The sequence below is a fragment of the Sus scrofa genome, chromosome 5 (assembly GCF_000003025.6).
Source record: "Sus scrofa isolate TJ Tabasco breed Duroc chromosome 5, Sscrofa11.1, whole genome shotgun sequence".
NCBI lineage: Eukaryota > Metazoa > Chordata > Mammalia > Artiodactyla > Suidae > Sus > Sus scrofa.
In genome coordinates this window covers 63580158-63592318 of record NC_010447.5, presented here as the reverse complement: position 1 = coordinate 63592318, position 12161 = coordinate 63580158, and the positions used below count along the sequence as shown (strand labels likewise).

The window sequence follows — 12161 nt, the reverse complement described above, 5'->3', positions numbered from 1 at the left end:
CTCTCCACCCTTCTCCTTTGCAGCTGCCCTATCACCCTGCATCCCACCTCGTGGTAGACCTACCCCCTGAAAGCCCCCCATTGCGATGAAGAGCCTGAGTTACAGTGGCACCCTCTTCTTCCTCTTCCATCACCACCATCCTCCTCCTATAAGGGCTAGTGAGTCCCATCTTCCAGGACCCCTCTTCCCTCTGCTGCAGCGGCACCTCCCTCTGACCTTGACCTATTCTTTCATTTCTGCCTCTTCTCTGAGCTTGTTTCTCTTGACATGAAAGAATTGTTACCCATAACGTTTGTATTAACCAAAGGATGAGGAAAGATTTGGATGGGAGCAGGCTGGCTGGTGTTCCCCCTTCACCAATCAGAGAGAAGCCCAACACAGGACTCCTGTGTATGTGTCTGTGTGAGAGAGAGAGAAGGGGAGAGAGAGAGGGAGGGAGGGAGAGGGAGTTGGGGGGAGAGAGAGTGAGCGATGCTAGAGAATTCAGGATAGAGCGAATGCCTGGGGGGATAAAGAGAATGCAATGCCGCTTCCCTTCTGGTGTTTTGAATCTGTTCTTGCCTCAGTCCCTGCAACTGATCCCCGTCCCCATCCTCTCCCCTTAGAGGACGGCTTCTCTCACTACTCACTGACTGTCCATGGCTGCAGAATTGCCTTCCTTTACTGGCCTCTGCTTGAAAGTGCTCGGCCAGTCAAGTTTCTCTGGAAGCTGGAGCAGGTGAGGCTGGTGCCAGGCTCCTGGGAGAGCTGGGTAGATGTGACTTCCTTTCAGGGGAAGGGATTCCAGGGCTGGGCTGGGCATTTTCTGGTTGCCTCCTCGTTCAGTCTCCACTTTCAGTTCCTAAACTTTCTAACCCCTGGCTCTCGAGTTCTCTGGCTTGTCTAGTTCCAAGGCTTGTCTCTTGCAGAAAGCACTCATGGACTAAAAGAAAGCGGGGAACAAATTACTACCAACACCCAACCCAAGCAATCATCTGTCCCCCTTGTTTTGTTTCATCGCTTTCTTACCAAGAAACTTAACAGTGCTTATCCCTGACTCTCAAGGAGTTAGCATGTTGTAACTGGGGAAATAAGTAATCTGAGGTACCACAGAGTGGGTTTGAGTCCTGTCAGGGGAACTTACTAGCCATGAATCTTGGTTAATATGTTTACACCTCAGTTTCTTTACCTGTGAAGTGGGGATAATAAGAATTCTATTATCTCACGGTTGTTGTAGGCATAAATGATGTAATAGACATTTATAGATGGAAAAATCAGTCTATAAGGTTAATTCTCACTCTTATTTATGATTATGAGAGATAAACAAAGATGGGCAAAAAAGAAAACAAAGAAAAGAAAAATCTCTTGAGCCAACAGCTGCTGCCTCTTCTTTATTCATTCTCCAAGCTGACCACAAGGACTATGGGGACTAATTTGAGTTTCTATTTCCTTCTGTATTTCTTGCAAGCCCCGGTAGAGTTGCTGAGTAAGCAAATGGCTGAAAAAAGGCAGGAAGTGGAAGAGAGAGAAAGGGGAATGAAAACCCACTAACTGGATAATTGAGGGCTGTCTAAAAAAGCTGCTTTTTGTGGCACTCTTTTAAAGAGATATTCTACCATTTGCTTCTTCTTGATCTTTCCCCATGTCCTTAATATTGTAGCATTGCTCTATTTTTCTTTTATTTACCCTTATTTATTCAACAAAGATTTAGTCAAAACCAATACCCTGCCACTCTGCTAGGTTCTGGGGATACAATGGAGCCTAGGATGGAACAAAATCTCTGCTTTCATTGAAGATACATTTTAGTTGGGGAGATAGATTTTTAAAGAGTAAGTAGACGTAGGAGTTCCCGCTGTGGTGCAGCAGATTAAGGATCTGGCATTGGGGCAACTGTGGCATAGGTTGCAGCTGCAGCTTGGATTCGATCCCTGGCCCTGGGAACTTCCATATGCTGAGGGTGAGGCCAAAAAAAAAAAAAAAAAAAAAAAAAAAAAAAGAAAGTGGACATGTAAAAATGCTAAATGATTAATTGTCAGAGTTCCTGGGTGGCTCAGCCAGTTGAGCATCCAGTGCTGTCACTGCTGTGGCTTGGGTTTGATCCTTGGCCCTGGAACTTTTGCATGCCATGGGCATGGCCAAAAACCATGATAAATTGTGATAACTGCTCTGAAAGAAGAAGCAAGGGATTGAGGTAGAGACTAGAAGAAGGCAAGGAGAGAGGAACTCACCTTAGACTGGATGTTCAAGGTAGGCTGACGGAAATGAAATGTAAGCTCATCCTGAAGGATGAGGTGCAGCTGTGAGGAGAGCATTCCAGGCAGAGGGAAGAGCAGATGCAAAGGCCCTGAGGCAGGAAAGGGCTCAGCATGTTCCAAGTATGGAAAGAGGACCAGGGAGTGAGAGCACAGTGAACCAGGGCAAAGACTGGATTTGAAGTTGGAGAAGTGGGCCCTGTGATCAGGTGTATGATGGACCTTGTTAGCTGGAGGCATTTGTATTTTGTTCCATGAGAGATGGAAAGGCTTTTGAAGGGTTTACAACAGGGATTAGATTTATATCTTAAGAAGAGCCCTTTGGCAGCCATGGGAAGAACGTACCAGAGAGACCTAAGCATGTAAGTGTGCAGACAAGATTGTCGCAATAGTACATTTGAGAGAGATTGAAGAATTCAATGCTGTGTGGCAACAGAGATGGAGAAAACTGCACAGAAACCTGAAGCTTCCAATCCTTTTTAAAAAAAATTTTTTAGGGCCACACCCCCAGCATATGGAGGTTCCTAGGCTAGGGGTTGAATCAGAGCTGTAGCCACTGCACAACGGCTCTGCCACACCCACAGCAACGCCAGATCCAAACCACGTCTGTGACCTACACCACAGCTCATGGCAACGCCGGATCCTTAATCCACTGAGAGAGGCCAGGGATCAAACCTGCGTCCTCATGGATGCTAATCAGTTTCGTTTCCGCTGGGCCACTGAGAAGCTTCCAGTTCTATGTGGATTCGGGATGGACAGTGTGGCACGCTTCTTAGGAATGTTGATTGTTTTAAAGATGTAACTGAAGAGGGGCATTTTAGGAATGAGTTTGGAGACTGAAACAGATTTTGGGCAAGGATGTTATTCCTTGAGCTTGGTGGGCAGCAATTCACTAGTAAGTCATCTCCCCCCCCCCCCTTTAAATGGCTGCATTTTTTTTGAATGGCTGCACCCACAGCATATGGAAGTTCCTGGGCCAGGGACTGAATCCAAGCTGCACCTGCCACCTATGTCGAAGCTTGGGCAATGCTAGATCCTTTAACACAATGCACTGGGCTGGGGATGGAACTCAAGACCCTGAAGCAACTGGAGCCTCTGCAGTGGGATTCTTAACCCACTGTGCCATAGCTGGAACTCCTGTAAGCCCTGTTGATGGAGCAGGGAATACGGGGCCTGTCCCCTGCCGCCCAGGAGGTGGGGCAGTGCCTTGTTCCTTGAGCATGAAGTGACTGAGGGGTTCCTGCCCTTCCCCACCCCCAGGTCTGCGATGACGAGTGGCACCACTATGCCTTGAACCTTGAGTTCCCCACAGTCACACTCTATGCTGATGGCATCTCCTTTGACCCTGCCCTCATCCACGACAATGGACTCATCCACCCTCCCCGAAGGGAGCCTGCACTCATGATTGGGGCCTGTTGGGCCGGTAAGTCTGCATGAACTTCTCTACAAAGGCACTAAGGTTTGGGGGCCTCGGTGGTTGGTGGAGGAGCAAGGGCAGCCCTGACTTCATGAGCGTGTCCCTTGCCATCAGGCAGGGTGACTGGGAAAGATCCCTGTGGAGGAGACCACAGCCCCTCAGGTCTCCTGCCTGTTGGACCGGCCATCACCTCTGACTTGGAGAACTTCCTGCTCACACATCATCAGCATCTCTCTTTCTGTAACTCCAGCCACTTCTCACTTTGTTCCATCCCAGTGATGCTCTCTGCAGCCCATTCCCACGCTGGAGGACAGTAACCCTGCAGGGAGTCATCCATCTGCCAATGTTTAAGCTGTTTCATTTTTTCCTTTCGAGAGCGTGTTTGTGTGTGTGGTGTGTTTGTGTATGTGGGGTGGGGTGTGTGTCTCTTACCAGAGCCATTGTGTTTTCTCAGCAACAGATTTGGGGTTTATCTACAGCAGACCTCTGAAGTAATCTCAGACATGACAAAAGAAGGGTTGGGACTCAGCGGAGAGGTTCCAGTTCTACCGGAGCAGGGGCAGAGCCAGAGCCGGGAAGGCCTCTCCTTCCTCTCTGTCGGTCTGGTCCCACATCCCTGAGCTCACTGGCCCTTTTTCTCCCCCAGAGGAGAAGAACAAAGAGAAGGAAAAGGGAGGCGACAACAGTACGGACGCCACACCAGGTACTTGCCATGTAGGACCTGGAGGCCGGAAAGCTCCCATCTCAGCTTTCTACTCCGGCCTCGCCACTGCCGGGTCCCCATCTGGCCTCCTTGGCATCCGCCGCCCCCACCACCAGGGGGCAGCGCCTCCGGGCGCCCGGGCCAGGCAGGCTGTCCCCGGAGAGGGGCGGCCAGGTGGAGCTGGGCTCGGGGCCGGCGTTCTTTCTCGCACACGGAGTGAAGGCGAGGGGGTTCTCGTGCTGGCTTTCCGTGCGGCAGAGCGGAGGGGACAGGAGGCAGCCACGCGGCAGAGAGACCTGGGCATCCGTGAAGCTCACACGCATTCTTCCCGGGGATCCCCGCACGCACCGCGAAGACCCCTCTCACTCTCCTCCTTCTCCCACCCCTCTTACGATGGGTCCCCTCTTTCCTCCCTTCGGTCCTGCTCTCTTTCTCTCCTTTTCCCTCTGCCGGAAGCTCTCCTCATTTCTGTTGCATCTATTTTCCCGCCCTTCCTCTCCCCGCTGGCTTTATTCTGTCCTCTCGCTCCGCCTTCTCCCGTCTCCCTTAGCCTCGTCTCCTCATCAGTCTCTCCTTCTTCTGCTTCCACCTTGCTCCATTCCGTCTTCTTTCTCAAGCCTGCTCTTACTCTCAGCTCCCGCCCGGGCCTGATGCATCCCTGCCTCCCCTCTCTCCTCCTGGCCTCCTCTCACCTCCCGCCCGCCCCTGTGTTCCTGCCCTAGGAGACCCCTTGCCGATCCACCACTACTTCCACGGCTACCTGGCTGGTTTCAGCGTGCGCTCAGGCCGCCTGGAGAGCCGTGAGGTCATCGAGTGCCTCTATGCATGTCGGGAGGGGCTGGACTATAGGGATTTCGAGAGCCTGGGCAAAGGCATGAAGGTATTGCCCCTTCCTCTGGCCCCCTCCCTCCGGGCATGGCCCCCGCTCCCGCCCTCCCCAGCCCCCACCTCTGCTCCCTTCCTCTCCCGCCTCCTGGTCCTGCTCTCAGCCCTGTCTGTGTCTGGGGCCCAGGTCCACGTGAACCCCTCGCAGTCCCTGCTCACCCTGGAGGGGGATGATGTGGAGACCTTCAACCATGCCCTGCAGCATGTGGCTTACATGAACACTCTGCGCTTTGCCACGCCTGGCGTCAGGCCCCTGCGCCTCACCACTGCGGTCAAGTGAGTGTTGGGTGGGCGGGCAAATCACAGAACGGAGCCAGTGTCAGAGCTCCTTGGCTTTAGATGAAGGCTAGGCACACCTCTGTTGTTTAGGGATGGAAGACTGAACCTGCCCAATTGACATAGTAGTGCTGGTAGAAGAGCCTGGACTGGACTCAGACTTGCAACAGCCAATTCATTACTCTTCCCACTAAAGCACACTTCGAGGATTTGGGGGTGTTTTTTGTTTTTGTTTTTGTTTTTATTGGAGTATAGTTGAATCACAATGTTGTATTAGTTTCAGGTGTACAGCAAAGTGACTCATATGTATATTCATATGTGTGAATATATATATTCACATGGATATATATATCCATTCTTTTTTCCTGTATAGGTTATTGCAGAATATTGAGTAGATTTCCCTTTGCTACACAGCAGGTCCTTGCCATTTTTCTATTCTGTACATAGTAGTGTGTATATGCCAATCCCATCCTCCCACTTTATCCCTTCCCCTCATGGTTTCCCCTTTGATAACCATAAGTTTGATTTAGAAATCTGTGAGTTTGCTTCTGTTTTATAAATAAGTTCTTTTGTATCATTTTTATTAGGTTCCACATATAAGTGATATCATTTTTGTCTTTCCCTGTCTGATTTACTTCATTTAGTGTGATAATCTCTAGGTCCATTCATGTTGCTGCAGATGGTATGATTTCATTATTTTTTTATGCTGAGTAATAGTCCATAGTGCTACAATGATCATTGGGGTAGATGTATCTTTTTGTATTTTGCTTTTCTCTGGAGAGATGCCCAGAGGTGGGATTACTGGATCATGTGGTAGGTCTATATTTAGTTTTTAAAGGAACCTCCATACTGTTCTCCATAGTAGTTGCATCAGTTTACTTTCCCACCAAAAGTGTAGAAGGGTTTCCTTTTGTCTACACCCTCTCCAGCATTTTTGTTTTTTCTCCAGCATTTATTGATGATGGACTTTCTGACCGGTGTGAGGTTTGGGGATTTTAGTCTCTGTGCCTCTACGCTGATATGTAAAGTGGGACCAAAGTGGATACTGGATTGGGAGACAGGAGACCTGACACTAATTCCAATCCAATACTAATTGCCTGGATGATCTTGGGCAAAAAGCTCTAATTGTTTGATTATCAAATCAAATAGGACGATCTAAGCCTGAGGGTTGGCAACCTATGGCTCTGTGGCCAATCTGGCCTGCTGCCTGTTTTTTGTAAAGTTTTATTAGAACACAGCCTTGCCCATTCATTTGCATACTGTTTATGGAAATGAGCTGCTTTTACCCTGTGATGACAGAGCTGAGTTGTTGGGATAGAAACTGGCCCAAAAAGTCAAAAATATTTACTGTATGGTCCTTCATGGAAAAAGTGTGCTGACTTTTGAATTCTAAGTCAATGATTTTTGACTCCAAAAGAAAAATTTACCTTACTCCAAGGTTTATTAGGTGTTTAAAAATAGAGATTAATTGAGAGGTAATGAAAACATAAGAGTTACTAGCTTTTTATCATTGAGCACATGCCTTAAAGCATAACAATAGAATGTAACTCAAACAATTGTGAGAATAAATGATATAATCTAGGTCAAAGGCCCAGTGGAGAGCCTGTTCTGCAAACAGTTGGCTATTGTTACTTGAAGACACGTTCACCCCTTATTAGCTCTAGGGGGGCAGTTTTTAGGAGCTACTGCCATCTAGTGGGTGGATTGCACAATGCAGGGGTCAGGATTCCTGAGTCAGATTTCCTTTCTCCCCTGCTCTGCCTGTTTCACCCAGAGCTGCCTGAAAAGAAACATCTTTGACTTGCCCCTATCCTGGCAGAAGTGGGTTTGGAGAGGAGTGGGCTCTGAGCCCTGGACAGTGACTGGGAATGATATCAGGCCTCACCATTAGAGCTGTGGAAAGCAGGGGCAGGGTGTTGGGGATTTCGGCTACTGGTCCACAGCGAGGTCTTGATGCGGAGCTGAAGGCCATGGGCAGATGAGGTCACGTGCACACAGATCGGTGCTGAGGCTATGCCTCACCGTCTTCTAGTGAGAACTCCAGCAGTTAAAGGGCCCTTCTCCAGCTCTGAAGGGGTTCATCCCTCAGGGACCAAGAAATGGCCTCCTCCCTTTCAGAGGCGCAGGAGCCACATCAGGGCGAGGGCTCTGTCTTCCGGTTCAGAGTGGAGTCTTGCAAGGGAGGTGTTGACACCCTCTTCATTGACTGGCTCATCTGAATTCCTCCAACCTCTTTCCTCCAGGGGAGAGGCTTATCCAAGGGCTGGTAACCTGACTTCGGTCCTTTAGTCGAGGGAAGGGGCCTTTTTCCTTTTTGAGGTTAAGAAGGAGAGAGGTCTCATTTCTCCATTTCAGGACTATTGTGTGGTTAGTGCTACCCTAATACTTCCTTGAGGTCATAGGAGAAAATACAGAGGGGTGTGTGTGTGTGTGTGTGTGTGTGTGTGTGTGTGTGTAAGAGGAAGTGACAGCCAGCAGCGTTCCCTTCCTGCGATGCATATCTTGCCCTGCTCCATGTGGCTCCCCCAGCGTCCATCTAAAGCTGGTTTTATGCAGCTCATAGTCAATGCGGTTTTCCCCTAAGGTTTATTTTTTTATTTTTTTTATTTTAAGATTTCTTTCTTGGATTCTTGGAAAGCCCATCTACTCATGGCATTGACCACGGAACAGATGGCTACCGCATCTTTTTCTCTAACTTTGTTCTCTTTCTATAGCTCTTGAATTTCTACCTGCTTGCTATAACCTCTATTTAGAAGTTCTGCCAGCACCTCACATATGAGCTAAAGCTGAAATGATGATCTTCGATGCCTGAGCTAGCCCCTCCCCTGAATTCTCTGCTTCTGTGATGGTGTCTCTGTCCTTGCAGTCACCCTGGCTTGCAGCCTCCAAGTCACCTCCGATTCCTCTCTGTCTCTTTCCTCCACGCCCCATCAGATGCCAGGTCTCCCAGATCCCGCTCGGCACTGTGTCTGGGATCTGTCTCCTCTTTTTCCGTGTCTGCCAGTATGACTCCAGCAGGCTCTCATGACCTCTCCCCTGGCCTATTGCTATAACCTTCTAACTCGTTGGCTATCTCTGTTATTCTAACTTCAGTTCGGCCTCCACCCTGTGGCTAGTTTAGCGATCCTAAATCAGAATGTTCATCCGCACCTTTCCCTGCTGAAGAAGACATCAATGCTTCCCTTTTGCCCATGGCCGCAAAATTGCCCTCAGAGCCCTCAACCACCGTTCCTGCCTTTCCTGCTTCCTGGTCCTCTGTTCCCCTTAGTGTGCGCCTCACCCAAACCATCTACCCTCCTTTAAAGGCCAGCTCGCTTGCTACTTTTCTTGATCATTCCTACCCTCCCTTGCCAAATGCCCCACTCCCATCCTCTCCCTCTCTGAACTCCCATGGCCTTGTGTTTGTCCCACGGATGTGACACTGACCATGGTGGCCCTTGTTTTAAGGTTTGGGTGCCCGTTCTAATCTCTCCACCAGATGGTTAGTGCCTTCAGGTCTGGGCCAGCCCCCGAGAGTCCCCTTTGCGTCCCCTTTGGATCCCCCATTGCAGTGGGAAAGTCTGTTAGAGGTGGTGCTCCCAGAGTCTGCTCGGGAGGTTTCCCAAGAGGCTTTTTTTTTTTTTAATTACTTAATTTTATTTATTTATTTTTGTTTAATTTTTTTTAGGGCTGCACCTGCGGCAATGCCAGATCCTTAATCCACTGAGTGAGGCCAAGGATCAAATTCACGTCCTCATGGATACCAGTTGGGTTCATTACCATTGAACCACAAGGGGAACTCCCTTTATTTTTTATTTTATTTATTTATTTTATTTTTAATTTGTCTTTTTGGGGCCACGCCAGAGGCATATGGAGGTTCCCAGGGTAGGAGTCTAATCGGAGCTGTAGCCACTGGCCTACACCACAGCCACAGCAACACGGGATCCTTAATCCACTGAGTGAGGCCAGGGATCAAACCCATGTCCTCATGGATGCAAGTCAGTTTTGTTTCTGCTGAGCCATGATGGGAACTCCTTATTTTATTTTATTTTTTTTTTTATTTTCCAAGAGTGTTTGATCTGGGCCTCTCTGAATGATCATGCAGACTGTTTCAGGTCCCGTTCCTTGTGGCACAGGAACTCAGCAAATTGTGGGTGTTGTACCTTCAGGGGCTCTAAGCTCACAGCATCCGCTGAAGTTAGACCTTCTCCCTTTTGCCTCCAGTCATCGATCTGGGCCCACTCGGTAACAGGGGTCCAGTCCTGTTTTCAGTTAGCACAGGCGTGTGGTCCACACGCCCTGCTCCGGAATGACCACCTCCCCTGTGAAGGCTGCTTATTCAAGGGGTGCACTTCTTTATAAATAAATTTGACTTGTGCAAATCCAGGCCCCACCTTAGGCCTGTGGTTGAATGGAAAAATCATGAACTTGGAATGAGAGGAATGGATTAAGCCCAGACTGGGACACCTATTTCCTTTTTTTTTTTTTTTTGAGACCAGAAGTCCAAAGTTTTTTGTTTCCGTTCTGGAGAACTAGTGTCAGCAAAGGTGGTTTCCAGTGGAACTCTGAAGGAATATCCATTCCCTGCCTTTCTCCTAGCTTCTGGTGGCCTCAGGCATTCCTTGGCGGGCAGGTAGAATCTTCCTAAGTCTTCACATGTATTTCCTTCTACAAGTGCTTCTGTGGGACACCTATTGCTTATATGGCTAAGATGCTTGATCCAGGAGCTTTGGTTTCTTATCCCAGTTCCCACAGCAGTGACAGAAGGTTAAGTGAAATAAAGTGGGCAGAATGCGTCATTAACCAGCAAGGGCTGTGAGATTTATTGATTCTGGAGGTGATTCTGGGAGCATGATCCCCAGTGGCTGTGCTCTGGTTGCTCTGAGCTGGCTGAGTTCTCTATTGAACCTTCGCCGCAGCAGCAACCCAAGCTGCTGCAGTGACAATGCCAGATCCTTAACCCTCTGTGCCACCAGGGAACTCCCTGCCACCCTACTGTTGATGTTGAATATTTTTTGATGTGTATCTAGCAGATGTTGTACTGAATGCCCCCCTTTTTTTTTAAGTCTCTTGGGTGAAGAACTGTGTAGGTTTATACATTTCTGTAAATTCAGTTCGTAAAATACAGTTTGATAGATGTTCCATAATCTGAGGGTAGGGCACTGATGATGTTATCGCCCCATAGGTCAGCATTGCCTGACTTTCTGTCCCTGACCCTTGCCTGCAGTGGCATCCTCCTGGGAAAGGGTATCTCCCCGCCTCCCTCTTCGCTGTGGGGGTGGTGGTCGTGTAGAGACACCATCCTCCTTTCCTTCCTTATGTGGGGTGCTCTCCGTAGAGGTGGAGGCCCAGAGCAGTGAAATAGAATATAGGCTATAAGGGAGGGGATGTTGGGGTCCCAAGCTGCCTCTCTCCCCTCTTCTCATGTAGGTGCTTCAGTGAAGAATCCTGTGTCTCCATCCCCGAAGTGGAGGGCTACGTGGTGGTACTCCAGCCTGATGCCCCCCAGATTCTGCTTAGTGGCACTGCTCATTTTGCCCGCCCAGCTGTGGACTTCGAAGGACCTGAGGGGGTCCCTTTGTTCCCTGATCTTCAAATCACTTGCTCCATTTCTCATCAAGTGGAGGCCAAAAAGGATGAGAGCTGGCAGGGCACAGGTAAGGAGGGCTCCAGGGGGTGACGTCCTCCAGAGAAGGGGTCTGTGTCTGGAACCAGAGTGAAGGAGAAAATCCAGGGCTGGACATGAGAGAGTGACGTCATCCTGCATTCTCTCGACTGGAACCACTGACTGTTGGGGAAGAAGAGCCAGTGGGAGGCCCATGGGCATAAGGAGGTTCTTGAAAGTGATGCTGGAGTCCCTTGTGGCTTGGCGGGTTAAGGCTCTGGGATTGTCACTGCTGTGGCTCCGTTTGCTGTGGTGACACCAGTTTGATCTCTGGCTTGGGAACTTCCACATGCTGTAGGAGTGTCAAAAAAAAAAAAAAGGAAAGAAGGAAGGATGGAAGAAAGAAGGAAAATGATGCTCTCAGGGGATGGTCCTAGGAGGAGAGGAGGAGTGGCCATGAGGTGGACCCCACAGCTCTGACCCGGTTCCTGACTCTCTTCCATCCAGTGACAGACACGCGCATGTCGGATGAGATCGTGCACAACCTGGACGGCTGTGAGATTTCTCTGGTGGGGGATGACCTGGACCCCGAGCGGGAGAGCCTACTCTTGGACATGGCGTCCTTGCAGCAGCGAGGACTGGAGCTCACCAACACGTCCGCCTACCTCACTATTGCTGGTCAGTGGGGCCCGAGAACCTGTGCTCTTTCCTGGGGTGGGGCCTTCCTGTGGTCAAGGATCTGGGAAACCGTGGGGGACCTACTTCCGGGACCAGAGATGTGGGCAAGTGTCACCTTGCACCTTCCCAGCCTGGAAGAGCCCCTGGCTTCCAGGTTGCCCCTAGAGATGGTGGCCTTGCTTGACGGTTCTTGTCCCAGCTTCTCTCTCCAGCCCAGCTCACCTGCACTCCAGTCTCCACTCTTCTTTGGCTCTATCTCTGACTCGCTCTCTAATCCTCTAGCTGTTTGGTCCTTGCCGTCTTCTCTATCTTGCCTCTCATGCATCTTGTGCACACAGCATGGCTTTAAGTCAAGAGCTCACCCCTTAATGAATGGGGGGTAGTGAC

The 12161-nt window shown here is 49.6% G+C and overlaps 1 protein-coding gene across 3 annotated transcripts in view; it reads left to right on the top strand.

Annotated features, from left to right (window-relative positions):
- CLSTN3 (calsyntenin 3) overlaps positions 1 to 12161 on the top strand; it is a 40116-nt gene that overhangs the window by 19859 nt on the left and 8096 nt on the right. For all 3 annotated transcript variants that reach the window (XM_021092406.1, XM_003126516.5, XM_021092407.1), the window contains exons 8-14: positions 606 to 718; positions 3492 to 3654; positions 4295 to 4351; positions 5074 to 5231; positions 5364 to 5512; positions 10922 to 11148; positions 11604 to 11774. In XM_021092406.1, coding sequence (XP_020948065.1) covers positions 606 to 718; positions 3492 to 3654; positions 4295 to 4351; positions 5074 to 5231; positions 5364 to 5512; positions 10922 to 11148; positions 11604 to 11774 — 1038 coding nt within the window. The remainder of the gene's footprint in view (positions 1 to 605; positions 719 to 3491; positions 3655 to 4294; positions 4352 to 5073; positions 5232 to 5363; positions 5513 to 10921; positions 11149 to 11603; positions 11775 to 12161) is intronic.